This window comes from Apus apus, chromosome 8, assembly GCF_020740795.1.
Source record: "Apus apus isolate bApuApu2 chromosome 8, bApuApu2.pri.cur, whole genome shotgun sequence".
NCBI classification, from domain to species: Eukaryota; Metazoa; Chordata; class Aves; order Apodiformes; family Apodidae; genus Apus; species Apus apus.
In genome coordinates this window covers 3395458-3413579 of record NC_067289.1, presented here as the reverse complement: position 1 = coordinate 3413579, position 18122 = coordinate 3395458, and the positions used below count along the sequence as shown (strand labels likewise).

The 18122-nt window shown below is 38.9% G+C and overlaps 1 protein-coding gene across 7 annotated transcripts in view; it reads left to right on the top strand.

The window, feature by feature from the left end:
- FARP2 (FERM, ARH/RhoGEF and pleckstrin domain protein 2) overlaps nucleotides 1–18122 on the top strand; it is a 62561-nt gene that overhangs the window by 8564 nt on the left and 35875 nt on the right. For all 7 annotated transcript variants that reach the window (XM_051627012.1, XM_051627015.1, XM_051627014.1 and 4 more), the window contains exons 3-7: nucleotides 10614–10718; nucleotides 12073–12115; nucleotides 13735–13813; nucleotides 15316–15413; nucleotides 16950–17064. In XM_051627012.1, coding sequence (XP_051482972.1) covers nucleotides 10614–10718; nucleotides 12073–12115; nucleotides 13735–13813; nucleotides 15316–15413; nucleotides 16950–17064 — 440 coding nt within the window. The remainder of the gene's footprint in view (nucleotides 1–10613; nucleotides 10719–12072; nucleotides 12116–13734; nucleotides 13814–15315; nucleotides 15414–16949; nucleotides 17065–18122) is intronic.

The window sequence follows — 18122 nt, the reverse complement described above, 5'->3', positions numbered from 1 at the left end:
TCTTTTGAATGATAGGGGATGGAGAAATACGCAGATGTTTTCTGGAGTTTAAAAAACTGAAAATTGCATATTTATGGTTTCTCCTTTCTCTCCTAGAACAGAAAAGAGAATGAGACAAGCCTGTCCAAAGCCAGGCTGGATTATTAATTATTTTCATCAGTTGAGGGGGGAAGTTTCCTTCTTTTTCCAGCAAACTTTAGTCGGTTCAAATCTTGTATGTGCCATATCATGGGAATGCCTGTCCTCCTCCCTCCAAGCTAAGTCTGTCCAAATGGGTAGTTTGGAGACAACCTGATGGATGATTGGAAAATTCAACAGTATTCAGACTATGGGCACACTTCAAAGTAATCAGGGTTTTTAAATAGAATTTCTGTCAGCTTTCCTGGTTTTCATAAGATACTAAACTTGGAGGCCTTTGATCAGCATAAGAAGATGAGAGACTCTGAAGTAGAAGGGTCTGGGCAGGGTTTAGTTTGCTAAAATGACCACTTGGTGAATTTGTTCTTGTCTGGTGCTGGTTATGGAAGACAGCAAAATGTGCTGCAACTTAAGGCTATGGAAATTTAGGGTATAGGAAATTGTGATTTATACTTCCCTGATAGCTTTTGCCTTGATTTGTGATTCTCTGACCCAGTTTTCTCTTTGCCCTAGCTAACTAAGACATTTAGTGGTGTAATGTAATGTTTAATATTTGGTCTGTATGCTGTTCCTTATGTAGGAAATAGGTGTGCTTGCTTTCTTATGTGAATTAAGCTGTATGCTGTGGGGAAGTGGCCTGGAAAAAGACATTTTGATTATTTTGCTTCAAGTTTATCAAACTCTGTCTGGGGAGGACGTGGCACCTCTTCAGTTGTGTGTACTTCCTTTTCTCCTTCTGCTTGAATGTAAAATAAAAATTGGGAGTGAGAAATACTTGTGTTATATTACCATTGATTTTTCCATACTTTGCATCATAAAATCATAGCACAGTTCTTAGTGCTATGGGGTCTGCCTGCCTGCTCTACTCAATGGAAAACTTAACCTAGTTGTTTGCTTTTCTCCTTCATGCTATTCTTAAGTTGCCTTGAGTAACATGTTTCTCAATAAAACATATTAATAGTATGAGTTATGTATAGTATGAGTATGTTGCTTTGAATTTGCCTTAACTTTCAACCAGCTTGTGCTGGGATTTTGGTTTTGTCCTGCAGTCTCACCATGCTCAAAGTTAAGTTTTCCCTGCAGTTCAGGTCAGTGCAAATGTTCTTGTGCCTTGGAGTGTGAAGCTGGGCCTTAGGAAGAAACTTTTTTGTTTTGTTGGGTTTTTTCCTATTTTCTGTCATTCCACTAGGCCTGTTGTTTCCTTGTGTGTGACTTAGTTCCTTGAAGGTGCTTGTATGTTTTCTTGTTTTCTTACCAAGTACATGAAAGTTGGAGCATGTTCTGCATCCCTGCAGTGCTGTGTGGTATGTCCTTCTCCTGCTGACACTGCTGGGATGTTTGTCTCCACTACCCTTCATGCCCTTCTGTATTTTCTTGTTAGATATTGTCTGTCCCCTCACTGCTCATGTCTATTTTGGAGTTTACTGATGTACCTTGTGAAACTTACATTGCTACAAAATTGAAGTGACTTATCCTACACTAGGGTGAAAACAGCTACTTGGTGATTACTCTGATGGTGAGACTGTCTTTGGTGGACACTTACATGACTCTTCCTTTGTTTAAATGTACAAATTGCATTATTAAAAGTGCAAAATTAGTTTCCATCCATATGTTTGGAGTAGCATACCTGTTTTAGTTATTCTTGTTTCTGTGCAGTTTGCAGGCAGCTGTAATTTAAAAGGGGTCATGAAAACGGCACCTCTTCAGATGTTGTTTCTAAGCAGCTGTCAGAGCTCATGTCTGTGATTTGCAGTGAAGCCCTGAAATCAGGAGTTGGGCTGGGACCACGGGAGGTTTTTGGGGTGGTGAGGGAAGCAATCTGACAGCTTTATGTGCCTTGTGACTTCCAGTGGTTTGGAGAGAGAGTTTCCAGCTTGTGCACGCTGAAAAATGCTACTTAGCAACGTAGCTACGTAGCCTTAGTGTACCCAATAACTTGGTTGTTATTGAGCAGTTTTAAGTTAGAAATAAGCGTCTGTTGAAAATGGAGAGCGTGCTGTTGGCACTGCAAAACAGACCCTGCAGTGAGTTTTCAGAGGGGCTGTCTTCATCGTGGGCCGTGGCAAACCCTCAGCCCGTTTTGGCACAGCAGCTTCTCCAGCAGGACAGGGCAGCCTGCTGCTGACTCTGGCTCTGTCAGGGCCCTGCCTCTCCCTTCGCCTTCTTAGACCTTCCTTTCATAAAGGCGCTTTTTTTTCCCCCCCTCTGTGCTGTAAAAGTATTAACAGCTTAAATATGTGGGAAGTGGGAGGACAGGCTGCTTCTGAATCCTATTAAGCACTGTGCTGAAGGAATCGAGATGCTGTGTTAGTCAGCTCAGTGTTTTCCTTCCCTGACTGGGAAGAAATAGTCAAAATTCCAGAAAGAATCATAGCCAGATGTTTGTCATTGCTCCGGTTTGACTCTCCTAAATATGGCAAATAAGCTTCCTTAGGACTTATTTTCGTCTGACCTCAGAAGAGAAAGTTAGTAGTTCACTATTTAAAATTTGAAGTTATTGTAGAGTTTAAAAAGAAAGTAATTGAAGCTTTGCAATTTGTGTACTGTTTGATTCTTTTATGTATTTTTACAGCATGTTATTTTGTGTTTGGGGGCTTGACTTTTTTGATGCTATGTAGGAATGTGGTATTGGGTGGGGAAAGGTAAAACTGCAGCCGTTTTGTTGACAGACATTTGGTCTGTGTGTGTTGTTTTTAAGGGAAGATGTGAACTTAAATTGTGCTATAAAAACAATGTACTGCTTTATGTTTCTCTGGACATTTGAGCGTCCCATTATGTGAAAAGATAACTGAGTTGTAATACAGCAAAAGAGAAACAATCTGAATATTCCTGTACGAAAAGTCTATTCAAGGCATATGTTGTAACTTAAATCACAGCAACCATTTAGTAAAATGGTAAAATGGTGATCAAATGTTATCACAGTTGATGAAGTTTGAATGTAATGGAATTAATAACTTTGTATGGCTGTGATACACTGTAGTGAGAGTGTGCTTCACCACATGATGTGCATAGATGAAAAACTTTGTCTTGTGTGGGTTCAGAAGGGTGAATTGAGGAACAGTGTGTGAGAGCAGCATTTACTTCGTTAACACAGAGTTGGTGTAAAGCTGAACTCTTCTTCAGCTCTCTTTAGTTCATCCTAAGCATACTGAGAACTTTCTGCCTGTAATTGCTCTGTCTGGATGAGATCAGATAAAGTAAACCAATGCATAAGTTAATGGTCCTGGCATACATGCAGTGGTACAGTTCTTAAACTTAGTTCCTCTGGGCTGCCTTCTGAAGTAACTGCTGCACAGCCTTGTGAAGAAGAAGCTGCAGCCTGTTAACTTCCTTACTAATTCCAACAATGTGTCATCATCACTAACAAAGAAAGGAAATACTGTTAGTTTCTTTAACACCTGTACTCTCCAGAAGTATTTATTTTTTTATAACCCAGCTTCAAGAGATACGGATTAGCTGAGATTAATCTGTGCCATTCTGTCAAAATAACTGTAAGAAATGCTGTATTTAAAAAAAAAAAAGTTGTTTGGCAACCTTGTTGGGATGTAGGTGACAATCGAAGTTGGTTCCACAAATTAATAATTATGTAGAATATACAGAGAGCATGAAAGGGGGGAAAAAACCCGGGAAGCAACCCACAGTCAGCTTAAGGCAGCTACAGAAATGCAATGTGCTAAAAGGCACAGAGAAATTTAAAGTTAGTGCCTGCTGAAAAAAAGGACTTGATGTTGGGCGAGGGTGGTGTCACCTGGTATCCAGCTGTATTCAGAGAAGCAAAGCCTTGTGAACATGTGTTTCAATACGCAGGGTTGCAGCAGCATACCTGTGTGTCATCTGTTTCACCTTGCAACAAAACACATCTGGCAAGGGCAATGTTACCAACTTGTGCAAGAGAGAAACCATAGAAATTGCATATTTATGCCATGGTGACCATACCTAGTGTAAAAGATTTATGTATTTTTTAAGGTAGTGATGTTGGATGTGGAGGGGATAAGACCTGCCTGTCTGACAGAGCAGCCATTCATGAATAAAAACAAGGTGAAAAGACAGGGGAAAAAAATATATTGAGCTACCAAGTAGTCTATATAGTGAGTTCAAACACTCCTGGAAGTCTTGAAATAGGTTCTGCATGTGCTGCAGCCCTGACTTGAGGGCACAGGTACTAAATGTGATGGTGAAAAAAAAAATCAGGCTCTTTAAATTGGAGTATGTTGCTTGTTAGTGATCTCTTGTAGTAGAACTTGAGATGCTTTTTTGACATGGCTGTAGCACCGTGCTTGGATTTTGCATGTGTACATGTGTTTTTGAGCATTCTAGTGATGGTGAAAGTAGGTTTGAAAGCATCACTTGAGTTGTTTCTTCCCAGCCTTACAGCAGAGGAATGGGAACTGAAGTATTTTAATTATTAATACCCCCCTACTCAAGCAAGAGAGATGATGGGAGTGTATTGCAGGCCTGCCTTCCCAGCACCAAGATCCAAAACTGATTTGTTGGACATCTCTGTTCTTCAGCTGCCCTGTTTGTGGGCATAGCACTTGGTGGAGCCTGAGCTCCAGGAGTGGTATTAGTTTAAAAAGAAAGGAAAGAGGACTTTGTAGCAGCTCTGGGTTAGGCTGTCTGATGTGTACTTCAACTGAAATAATGAAGGACGAGCATCACTGTGCCCCTCAGCCCACCTCTTGTACAGATACCCTCAAGCCAGAGGTGTAGGAAAGACTCCAGCTGCAAAGGGGGAAGTTAACAAAGCTTTGGCCTTATCTTATCTGGCCTGTAGGTATTTATTAACCCATTGCCATGATATCGAAGCTCTGCTCAAAGTACAGTGGGGAGTGATGTTAGGAAAGCAGCTACAGTTGCAGTTTTGCACAAAATGAAAGCTAGTTTGGGTCTTTCCTATAAAAAGACCTTATTTGTCTAAAGAATTTTTCATGGTTGTCTTATTTTCTTGATGTTTTAAAGGATTTCCTTTGTGCAGGCTCATTCATGTGGTTTGCCAGCCTGGAGCACTGTAGGGAAAGTGCTTTCCCTTGTAGGGAAAGCCCAGATCAAATCTCTCTGGTGTGAGCAGGGATGATGGTTTTGAGGCAAAAGCATAATTAATGGGAAAGGACTAGCAATTTTGGTGATCTTTTTTTATGAGCAAAGGGGAAAAAAAGTAATGGGTCTTTAAAATTACTTAAAACCATAGAGTTGTATTTATATACTTACATATATGAAATTATGCTGTGCAAGTTCCTAGAATATACAATATACAATATACAATATACAATATAAATGCACAAAATGACCAGGTATGATAGAAGGAGTTGGGAGGTGCAGTGGTTTGTACAAGTTTACAGGGTCTTGTAGCCAAGGGAGGAAAAATTGAGATCATCAGTCTGCTAATTTCTAGTTTCTTGGCTTTATTATGCTGTTTTACAGCTTGTATGAACAAAGTAGGTGCTTAGGCATTCTGTTATTAACCTGAATTTCTTGAAATGGAAAAAGGCTGTTTTGGAGGATGGCTGGTAATGGCATATTGCCCATTTTGACAGCAGGCCGTTTTCATAACTAGGCACTTGTATCTGTTCTTGGCTATTTCAGCCATCAAGTTGTTTAAAGGCTTGAAATAGTGCAGATACTTAATGTAGCAGGCTGAGGAGTCTGAGCCCTTCCAAGTGGGCACTTGATGTTTGAAGAAGGCTGTTGGTGCAGTGTTGCCTTGGCCCTTCGCAGGTTATTTGAAACAGTGTCTGTTGTAAAAATTGCCCCGGTGTCATTGTTGGTGCTGTTTTCTGGCATTTCTACTTCTGCTTTCTGTCCCACTGTTGCTGCTGTCCTCTGAGTGGTTAATAACTAGCAAGCATCAACTCTGGTGCCAAATTGTCAAGCAGCAGTGTCCTGCAAAACTCTTCCCAGTGATGTGCTCAGGGTTTTAATTTGGGTGACCTGGCTCTTCTGCAGGTAGTTTGGAGCAGTGTATGAAGCAGAGGTATTGGAGGATTCACGTTATTTTTCTCTTCAGGTGATGAAAGTGACTGAGAACTTCTGCTGTATGCCCAATAATTCTCGTGTATCTTCCATGTGCTGTTTGTCTATAGTGCTTGGGGATCATGTGTTGGCTGAATGTTTTCTCTGGGCACAGTGTGTTTTATTTTGAGTGCTCCAGGTATTTCAGCACGAGAACACTTTTGGACCCTGAGACTATTTTTTGTCTCTACATGCTATCTACCTAAGTATATACATTTCCCAGTCTTGTTCACATAATTCCCTCCCTCTTGGGGATCTTTTCCCATGCCAGCAAATTATTGTTTTCCTACTTTCAGGCACCCAACAAGTCTAGCCACTCTGGAAAAGCATGTTTGTTGGGTAGAGCTGGTTCATTTGGCAGTAAAGTGCTTCAACACTGCTTGAACCTTTAAATGATCACAGGTTTTAAAGCTAACCTTAATTAAATGGGCCATAGGCTTAGAGTTCTAGAATAATTTGTCTGGCTGGGGATTCTCGTTAAAAAACAACAACAACAAAACCAAAACCAGTCCCCTGATTCCTCTGTAGCTTTTTACATGCACTGCAAACCCTTTTTGGCATTGTCTTAGTAAAATAACCTGTAGTTGGGACCTGTTAGTTTATAAGAGTGAATAAAACAAATACATGTATTTAAAACAGAATTTTCTTCACAAAGTAGTGAAAGAAAGATTAAAATAATTGAAGCTGAAAGGTATTGTTAAATGTTCTGATAATCAAAATAAAATGGTGTTTAAGCAGTACTGGCTCACCATGTGAAACCAGTGTTTGTTATATCTGTTGTTACCAGCTTCCCATTTCTGTGAGGAGGCAGGGACCATTTCCATTTGAGTTACTTGTTCTAATCAACATTGAAGAAACTAATAAAATACTGAAAAAGAAGACAGTTATTTTTTCTTATCCATTCTGTGGATTAAAAGCTAGATGTGAAGGTGGTAGGGTCTCCTTGTTTTAGCCATGGTAACAAAAAGTTAAGGAATGGTATTCCTTGCCATCTTCTATTATTTCCTTCCTCCTAATAAATGTGGTTTAAACATACACCCTGTATTCATAAATACAGCTTTTGTTTATATGTGGCATTAATGATAGTTATTAATAGGGAGTTTTGAAGGCATTTTTTATGTATCACACTGCACTTGGACAGAGATCTAACAGCTTACTAAAGGGTTGTAGATAAACAGAGCTAGAAGCTCACTGAGATGTTTGTATATTTCTGGTTAAGAAAGGAAATAACAGGTCTGGCCTAACTGCTATGTTTAGTTGCTGATTGCCATTTTTTTAATTTGCCAAAAGATGAGAAACCCCTTTTCATTAGACAGACCACTAAAGTGCACAAAAAGTAAAATAAAATTAAAACAGACAAATCCATGGATGGTGAATATGTCTTTATTGAAATCAGTTCAGTTTACTTTTCATGCCTGTGCCTCTCTTTGGCTACTGGTGGGGTGCTCCTTGTCAGTGCTGCTGTCAAATATAAAATCCTTCCCTTCATGCAGATGTTTACTGCAAGATTTGGTCTCCCAACAGTTGCAGATCTCTGTGACACACACTCCAAGGTTTGCTGAAGTTGGGGCTGGTGGCTCAGCTGGCTCTGGCTGCACAAGAATTTCCATTCTATACCTCTGCTTTATAACTCTCCTTTTTTTTCCAGACTCTTGGCTTTTGGACATGTGTGGGCTTTTTTTTGTTGTTGGTGGTGCTTGTTTGTGTGGTTTTGGTGCTGCCAAAAGTGCATTTTGGTTTTTGAAAAGTCTGAGCAAGCACTGTTTTGGAATATGACAATACAGAATACTACTCATTATGAAAATACTGGATTATTTGAGTTTTAATTTAAACTATGTGGAAGCAGAAGCTTAAAGTGTTCTGGAAGACATGCTTGGTATTTACAGAGGAAGAATTGGTTTCAATAATACTGAACTGTGGTCTACTGAACATCTTAGGCTATTTGTTCCTAGTTTGTTTTTCCATCATCCTAAGCTAAAATGTTACAGGAGTGGAAGGATCTCTCATAGAGGTAGTGATATTTGAGAAAATACAATTTTCAGCTTAAAATGTTTGCTCCAATTTTTTCTCTTCCTTCCTGGCACTGGCTTAAGTGAGGGCTTAAGGCATTTTTCCACGGGTTTGCCATGTGGGCATTCTGCCTGTCAGGATACCCTGCTTACACAGCTCCAAGGGAGCTTTTCAAGCTGGATTTAAATATACAAATAGATTTGAAAAATTTATTGTACTGAACAGTCTTATAATGATGACTTGTTAAAATAGTCTGTAGTACAGTTGGAGCTGGGTCACTGGGAAAAGCTTTTGTTGGCTGCCTATTTAATATATTTTTTTTAACTTTTTCTCTTTTTTATGTGGAATAATTCAGTAATATCAGTAGTTGCCTTGGCAGCATATAAAGAGTAATTGAGAAGTTTGGAATGGAAAGTATGCTGTGCTGTGCATTTGTATTGAAAAAGGGACCCTTCTAAAATGCATTCATGCAGCTTCTTGCCCTGATGTTGAAATTACAGTCATAAAGTAATTGCTTGAAAGATTTTGCTTTGTGCTACTTTTATGCAGATTAAACAGTGACACATAGTTCTTTTATTTTTCTCAGCTTCCAAATTTTAAAGAGGATTATAAATTTAACAAACAAACTGAGGAATTAAATAGCTCCAAGAAGAGTTTTTCCAGAGCATTTGAGAAATAATAATAAAAAATAGCTTGTCTCAAGTTTTTTGCAACCTCTTTTTATTTAAAAATAAAATCAGTGCTGTTCTTTGAAAAGGTGTCATTGTTGTTGCTGTGTGCTTTGAAGAGATTGCTATGGAATGATACTCAACTCAGAATGAGGCTTTTCTTAACTTATGGTAGATGACACTGAAAATGACATTTGATAGCCAAAATAATTTTACACTTTTAACATTTTTAACAGTTCTAAAAACACTGACAGTTAATATCTCTTTCCTATAAGAAGCAATTACTCTTGGATGTAACATGAAACGATTTCCTCAAACTTTTACCATATTTTTCCTTTTGTGAACCCTCTTTCTTTTCACCTAAAGTAACCCATTCTTTTATTTATTAGATCTTTTCATTTGCACGTTAATTTGTTGTAATACTTAGTACTTTTAAAACATAAACTGTTCTGAATTTGAAGAGTCAATTACAGAGCTGTGTGCCAGCTGTGATGAGAAAGTCTTAGAGCCTTCCAGCAGTCTTACTTTTCCAAATAAACAAGACCTCAGTGGCATGACTGCCCCAAGTGTGTTCTGTTTACCAGAGCCATGCCAGACCCTGTCACTGGAGTTGCAGGACTCGTTCTGTGGTCTAAAGAAGAACATGGATTTTGGTGACTATGCTCCCTCCTTCCACAGCCTACTCAAGCTGTCCTGCTTGCTTTTGTGTGTTGCTGGAACAAGGATGTGAAAGCCCTTTGGATTCAGCTCTGTGTGATCCAGCTGGACTGGTGGGTGGGTTCATAAATGCTGTTTTTCTTGTGGTGGCTGCTCCAGTCCTGCCGTAATAGATGCTGAGAGCAGGCTTTTATGTTTTAATAAGCAGACCCGGACACAGTTGTTTTGGGTGTGCTGTGAAAGTTTCCCGTTTTCTCCCATGTTACCATAGCTGCTTTCTGCTGATGTTTGTGTAGTGGCTTTGCACATAACTTGACGGTGAAAAGGGCTAGTGAGTGGGATTCTTGAGAGAGAGATTTGTGGCAGATGTGTTTCCACACAAGGCATGGTGTAAGAGGAGGTGTTTGAGTTCCTGCTATAGCCTTCCTGTTTATTTCTTACTTAAGAATAAATATTGTCACCTTGGGTTTTCTTGAACATTGTAAGGAAAAAGTTAGGATTGTGCAAAGATGTTCCTTTGTAGAAGATGAGTTTGAGTTCTCTCAGCAAAGGCCTTGCGTGAGCTGTGCTGAGCGATTGGTGTGGTCCCCAGCAGCAGTCAGCCTGGCTCCTTGAAGTCCTGCTTCCCTGCAGGGCTAGCCAGGGCTTCCTAGGTCAGAGGTAAATCCTTGTTGGATGCAAAGCTCCCTGTGCCAGCCTTCCTTGGGCTCACTTAGACCATCTGCAGATGTTTTCAAGTCTTGCGATGTGACAGCTACATGTGGTCGTGCAGCAAGGGGTGTTGGTAGGAGCGAGGGCCCTGGGTGCAGGCAGGGCTTTGGCAGCCCCTGCTGCAGCTGAGGAAGCCACACCATCCAACTGCACAAACAAATGGTACTGGTTTATTGAAGGAGCTGCAAATAGCTTGCAGCTGATCTAGCCTGATCTCACAGCTGACCCTGCTTTGAGCAGAAGGTTTGTATGGAGCTGTGTATATTGGATATTCGCCTGTTACAGTGACAAAAATAACATGAAAAATCTTCGAGATATTTTTCTACAGTTTCTAAAGATGCTATCTTTTTTCTTTATTTCTAATTTGCTGTAAACTCACTCATCTTCAGCTTACTCTATTTTTGTTTTTTACTTCCTTAGTCAAAATACTATGGCCAGACATTGTTGACAGAAGTTTACAAGCATCTGAATTTGATAGAATCAGATTACTTTGGGATTGAGTTCCAGAACATCCAGTCATATTGGGTAAGTACAGTTCCCTGACAAATTCAGTATAATAAAAAGGCTTGGTGACTGAAGTTGCTTGAGTGTCAAAATTTCAAAGTCTGTTGGAATCTCCTGTAGGATTATCTTTTTGATACTTGTAAATCTGCTTCACTCAGAACAACTAATTAAGCAGAGGGGAGGAATCAGGTTCTACTTCTTGTGAAATCTCAGAAAAATGTATTAAGCAGTGAAATAGTTGCTGATGTTCCCACTTTCAGGGACATAAATAAAATCCTCCTCCCCTCTGAAAGGGGCAACATCAACTCAAAGTGTAGTCCGTGGAGCAGTTACCACACTGGGGTGTGAGATTTTGGGAGTGTTCATATTTCTCTGCAATTAATTCATTCTTCAATTAATTTTCCTGAAGAGTCATTATGAACCCCTTTCTAATAAATAGGAACCTCACCAGACATACAGACCTGCAAGCTTTTTAAATCATTGATCTAGATAAATACTGACACTCTAAGCCTCTTAGTCGCTCATCCTTTACCTTGCAAAGAGGACAATGTTGTTTCTGAACTAGAAAATGTCCCCTAAACTGTCTTTAATTTTTTTTTTTCCTTTACTTTTTTCTAGTTTTAGGAGTCATTCACAGAAAATATGGCTTAGGGCTAAAACACACTGCTCTTGAGCCAAGGAAATACAGTAAAGCTTGTACAGTTTCCATTTCTTCTGCAAAGTGTCCAAAGTGTTTCTGCATCTAATAAGGTTCTTAAAATCCTCAGCTCTCTCTGAGAAGAGAAACTAGTAAGGACTGAACATAATTGTCTTGTTACAATTTTTTATTTGAGGGGAGGAAAAAAAGAAGTTGAGCATCCAGAATACTTTGCTTTGGTTTTATTGATACTCCTTTTACTAAAACTATCATAGTCTGCCTTTAAAAATGTGCTTGCCTAAAGAGAAAAATTTGTGGGAAATTAATATTGAGCAAAAATCCTTAGGTAGGAAGGGAAGAGAGATGGCCCAAGCATGGAAGTGAAAAAACAGTTTACTGTCGTGTTCTCTAGACCTTCTGTAATTCTGTAGCCTGGCTCCTGTCTGTGGTTGGATGTTTTGGCCTGATTTAGGTCTTCTCAGCAGTGGTGGTGTGCTCTGGCTGCTCTTCAGTCCAGATGAGCTTTAAGCACAGATCAGTGTTTTTTCTATTAATACATGATAAATGGCAATTCAAGTAGCTAAGTACCTTTGTTTGAAAGCAAGGAGTTACTGCATTGCTGCAGAAAGGTAGAAGTGCATACTCATAAATTACTGCTTAATTTGAATTTCCTTTTGATGTTTTCATATTGTATTCAAATGTGAATGTCAGTTTGTAATTTTTTCCCTTTCATTTCAGATTTGGCTGGAACCTATGAAACCTGTCATTAAACAAGTACGGAGTAAGTAGTTTTTAAAAAAAGGAAGTTTTCCTTAATTTGCATCTGCCTTATTGTGGGTTGCTTTCACAATTACTACTTGATTTACTGGTTATGCTTCCCTGAAAATTGTATGTGGATAGGGGTGATAGTGGTTCCTGTTGGGGCATGCAAACCTGATGTTTTTAATATGTAGTATGTGGTGGGTAGAATGGAAACTTACTGAAGGTATGATTCTTTCTCTGTGATAAATATTTATATAGATTGGGTCAGCTGGCATTATGTTTAAATGAAATAAGGCTTTTTTGTGAGCTTTTTTTAAGTTGTGTTGTCTGATGGTGGAAAGAAGGAGGAGTATTCTGGTTTATTGCACCCATTGTATGGGAGGAGGTAGCATCTGCAGTCTTGGGAGCCTGTCTGAGAGCTCATACACCTTTCAGAAGTGCTGCAAAAAGCTGCACTCAGAGCCTGCTGACAGGCAGGGAGTTTCAGCAGGGTGGATACTCCCATGTAATTCTCAAAAACTCTCTCCAATGTGCTTGGGAGCAATTTCACTTGGAGAACAGAGGTAGCAATCTCCCGCCTGGTGTGTGGCTGCAGCTCCAGAGTCCTCTTTGCTTGGCTCGTGATGTTTGATTTTGCTTTTTGGCCAAGAGGATATTGCAGTAGTGTTGCTATCTTTGCTTTATGCTGCTCTGAAAAAGTAATACAAGATTGACTCTAAAGGCTAAAAAGCATTGAGGAATACAGCATGGTAGTTCTTCTGATGTTGAAAGATTAGATCAAACTTTTTTTCCCCTTAGAAGAGGGTTAAGCTGTTTACTTATTTTCTGTTTCTGATTGTAAAGTCTTTGTGGAAGAACAAGATCAGGAGGGTGTGGTGAATTCCTACTCCTTCCGAGATCTTAATTGAAAAATGTTGAAAATGAGTCCTGGGAGGGAGTTTTTAGTTACTATTCTGTCTAAGCTGATTGCCAGAAAACAAGAAATAACCAATTCTAGCTAGATTTTAAAACTTTTTCCAACACTGTTTTTCAAGCAGAAGATCCAAACGAGCTATAGAAGAAGGGGGTGTGTGTGTGTATATATATATATATTTAGTTTTCTCCCTGTTGCAGAGATTGACAAGAACAGTATTAAAATAGGAAGAAATGGGTATTAATGAGCAAGCTGGGACAGGCTGCAAACACACTCCACAAGGGAGCCAGCTTAGTCCAGCTGGTCTCAGGAATTCAGTCCCACAGCTCTGACAGTGGTGGTTGGTGTTGAGAGAGCTTGTGGGATGTGTCTCCACCTTCTTACCCTTCTGAGAACCTCTCACTGGGTCACCTGCAATGCTTTTGTAGGCAGTCGAGGAGTTGCTTTGGGGTATGACAGTTTTCATGTTTCATACAACTATTTTTACAGCATTTGAACTGCAGACTTACTTTGGAAGTTGTATAGAAAGTTCCTCAGAAAACTATCTGCTGTTACTCCATTGACATGGACAATCTGTACCCCACAGATCTGCTGTGCTTAGCTGGCAAGCTGAAAGCTGGATCATCTTCATGTGCATTGTATTTCTGTGCATGTTGGAAAGCAACATATGCACGTGCTTATTATAAAAGAGAGTTTTTTGTGAAATGACCCAACTTTTCTTGCAGGACCAAAGACAACAATGCTTCGTCTAGCTGTGAAGTTTTTCCCTCCAGACCCGGGTCAGTTGCAAGAGGAATATACAAGGTAAAGGATTATTTGAAGAGCGTGGTTTGTGTTGCCTCCTGAAACATAAGGAAGAGTATGAGGACATTGCATCTTTATTCAAACATAATTACATTGAAAATGAGTAAAAGAGGCATCACAGTCTTAGACACGTGTTGGCAGATGAACCTTATCAGAGACAGTATTTTTCAAAACAACAAACAATGCAGGGATAAGGGCTTGCCAAACATCACAGTGTCAAGAGACTGGATATAGAGGAAATACTCATAAACAGTACCTGTATAAATAGTTGTGTTTCTAATTGATACCTATTTTAAGAAATTATTTATCATTTACACTTCTGAAGTCCACACTAGTATTCTACAAGTAGGAAACATGCTGTACTGTTTTTGTCTATTTATGGAGTACTTATTGTAGAATTCTGGTCTGTGCTTATAGCTCTAGGTATTTCGTAATGCTATTAATGATATGTACACTTTATTGTGGGTGTATTGAAGAAACCAAGATAGCTCAGCCAGATATGCAAAAACCAGCATACTTGATAAAAGTCTCTAATACAAACTTACAGTACTTCAAAAATAACAATCTCACATTCAAAATTTATGCCTCTTACTACCTTTTTGCCTCAAGAATATGAGGAAGAATATGTGATACATAGTATTTTCAAATTTAATTATTTATTTTTTAAAATACTGGTCCCTTTCAGGATGTAATTCAGTAAAAAATATTGATCAGTCTGCCAGTTTAGAGGTTTATAGGAATAAGTTGTTGGCTGCTTACTGGAGTCCTTATTGTACCTTCTCTCAAGTAAACAGGAAAGCACAAAAGACTTGCCAGCATTATATTAATAAAAATATATTAAATTTTTTTTTTACCAAATCACTCCTTATCGCAACACTTCCAAGGCTGCTACGTTTTTCTTCTATCCTTGTGTGTTTTGCAGGCAATTTATTACTTATACAAAATGGTTAAAATATTTTTCTTCTTTAAGAACTGGTTGGAAAATACTTTAGTTAAATGAGTACGGATGTATAAGAAAAGGAAATTGACTTTGTTACTGTCTTTGCAGGCTGTTAACTTGATAGTCCTGGAAAAAACAGGCACTGAGTTAAATGAATTGAGTGCTAGCAGAAATGCTCACTATTTTTTCTAGTAAGATATTACAATCAATGTTCTATCTTTTTTTTTCTAATAGATAAAATCACTTGAAATGTTCATTAGAGTGCTTTTCAGCTAAAAACTACAGCAGCTGTTACTTTGCAAATCAAACTTATTAAAAATGTGGATTTCCTTCTGCATCATTGTCCCTGTGTGTTCAGTTCTAGAATCATGCTGATAAATTGCACAGTAAACCACAAAAATGGCAACAGGTTATTTCTTTTGATTTGACCATCCTTGGTAGCAAGGCTTCCATGTTATTGTATTTTTGGAGAAGGGAGGAATTAGGGCATGCAGGTTTTATAAAACCCTGCTCCCCTTTCACAAGGGAGTAGTGCTAACTCTAACACTTGTCACTCTCCCAGGTACCTGTTTGCTTTGCAAATCAAGAGAGACTTGGCAGAGGAACGACTGACCTGCAGTGACAATACAGCTGCTCTTCTGGTCTCTCACCTCCTGCAATGTGAGTATTTCAGTTGTGGTGACATGGGGTGGTGTTGCCATTGCTCACCTGAGTTAAGCCTACAGAAGCTTTTGGTAAGCAAAAGCATTTTGGATCTTGCAGTATTTCCTTCTGTACAAGCAGTAAACCCATTGATTTTGAAGACTGGGATTATCATCAGGGCTAGCTGTGGTGAGGAACAGCTGGTGCTTAGGTAGAAGGTGGCTTTGGCTTTGTGGAGATTGCACGAAACCAAACCCCTTGCATCTTGTCTGCTTTCCCTGGCTCTGCAAACTAGGTCACTAGAACTCATCTCCCAGACAGCTGCTTTTGTCTGCCTCCATGCTTACAGAATTGTAGAATCATCAAGGTTGGAAAAGACCTTCAAGATCATAAAATCCAGCTGTCTGCCCTACAACCGCTTGCTTCCTTGGTTTCACTTCTCAATTTCCCTGCAGCTGAGGGAGATAGATGTATAGAGACTGGGCTGAAATAAACATGCCAGAAGGGTTGTCAGCAGCTTTCCTCCTTGTAGGGATTGCAAATGGAAGTGGAAAGCAATTGATTTGAAAGCTCTCCCTGTTGCTGCTCAGCTTGTACTCACCTGAAGACCTAAAAACGTGGCCTTTAAGAGGAGCAAACTTGGATGGGTTCAGACATCAGATCAGCTTTATTAGCACCCAAGTGATAGTGTTTACAGTTCTGTAACCTGAGCTGCAGAAATGGGTTTTTGTGCCTCCTTACTGACTTGAAACAAAAGCTCTTAAATGATGTCTCTTCCCTAGTGCACTGCTAAATAGCTACTAGTTATATAATTCTGCATTGTAATATAATAATGCAATTATAATAATATTTGTTATGGTGATTTTATTGGAAGGGCAAATCCATTGTGTGTGTGTCATGAGTGAGTGACACAGCTAAAATGTGCTTATGATTTTCCAGTGTGGAGCTGGTCAGCAAATCTCAGAGACTGCTCTTGCTCCTGTTCTACTAGAAAATTAAAAGTGAGAATGAATAAAATTATGTTTAACACAGTTCACTTAGTCCACTCTCCTTTCTCTGACAGCAGTTGATAGCAAATATAGGTGCTGTGGGTATTTATAGTCACATAACACTGCTTTCTTTTTTTATTGTATATTGATATTTGGACAATTCCTAAAATTGAATTTGCCCTGTTCCCAGGTAGGCTTCTCCATAACTATTTCACATATATTTAGGAAAATTAAATGGAAATATGCTGGCTTGGTGTGAGGTATCTGTAAGGAAGAAATGTTTAGACCACCTCATGGTGACTCACTTCACATATTTGACCATAAAGGTGTTTAAATTTTCCAAATGATGTTAAAATACTGCTATAATCCCCAGGAAGTCTGCTTGGGATAGGTGTGAGTTTTGTGAAATGAAGCTGGATACAAAGTGTAATGCACAAATTTGAAGGACTTAAAGAAAATAAGTTCTGGCTCTTGGAGTCTCTCTAATTCCTTACCAAGTTTTTCTGTCATTGTTCCTCTTCTATTGTTGCTTCTTATTCTAACATTGTTTTATTTTCTTTAATAGCTGAAATAGGGGATTTTGATGAATCAGAGGACCGAGAACACCTTAAAACAAACCAGTATTTGCCAAACCAGGAAAGGATTGAAGGAAAGATTCTGGAGTTCCACAGGAAGCATGTGTAAGTGAGGCTGAATGTCTACCCTGATATATATTCCTGGGGAGCAGATGAACTTGCTTGGTGGAGGTTAAGTACACTGCACAAGAGGGTGATGTTAAGATTATATAAGTTAAACACCATTTGCCTCTAACAGGAAAAGTTGGATGTAGCAATAGTTGCATAGTTAGGACAGTTGTTGGGCAGTAGTTTTCCTCAAGTGATTATTTTTTAGAGTACCTTTAATAACATATTAAAAAAAGAAAGCTCTCAAAAGCTTGTAATAATGGTTTTAGGCAAAATTGTTCTCCAGAATTTCCAATCTACAAAGTTTAAGTTCAACTTGCCATGAAATACATAGGTCTTGCTTTTGTCTAATTAGAAATCAATTGCATTGGGACTCATTCTATACTAATTAAGCATAAAGAAAATGGAGAAAGATGCAGGGAATGGAAGAGGAATAACTTTCACCAGAACTTATGCAATACTTTCTTTTACAGCTGGAATGCTTTTGAAGTAAGTAAGGTTTTTTAGGGACAAAGAAACTATTTGCCACAAATATAACATGAATTCCAATACACAGTCATCAGGTGTAGAAATGAGTGCTTTATTATTTGGATTGCCTACTTCTCTGCTGTGCACGTTCAGTGTACAAAAGGTTGTGTGTTTTATGGTCTGATCTGGCTGGTCTTGAAAGGTGAAGATCTACTCTGAGTGCAGTGTGAAATATTTTGATAAGTAAGAAGATTTGGAGCAGGCAGTTGACATGGTTCTCATGAAAGAGAAGTCAGCCTACAGGGAGGCTCTGTTGTGAAATCAGGGAAGGTTGAAAGATCAGGGTTTGCAGGGTGGGATCTATATTTGCCACAGCTTCATTCTTTTAGGCTTTTAAGCACAGAGTGTTAGTATCACTGAGAAAATAAGAGAAAATATATTGAAAATATTGTATTCAGAAAGATGGGAACTGAACACTTGTTTTCTATTAAATATCAATTATTTTTCATTTCACTTTTACAAAGCTTTGCTTTCTCAAGTATGGGTTTTAGATTTAACCCTGCAAATGCAGTAAAAAGGATGAGCTG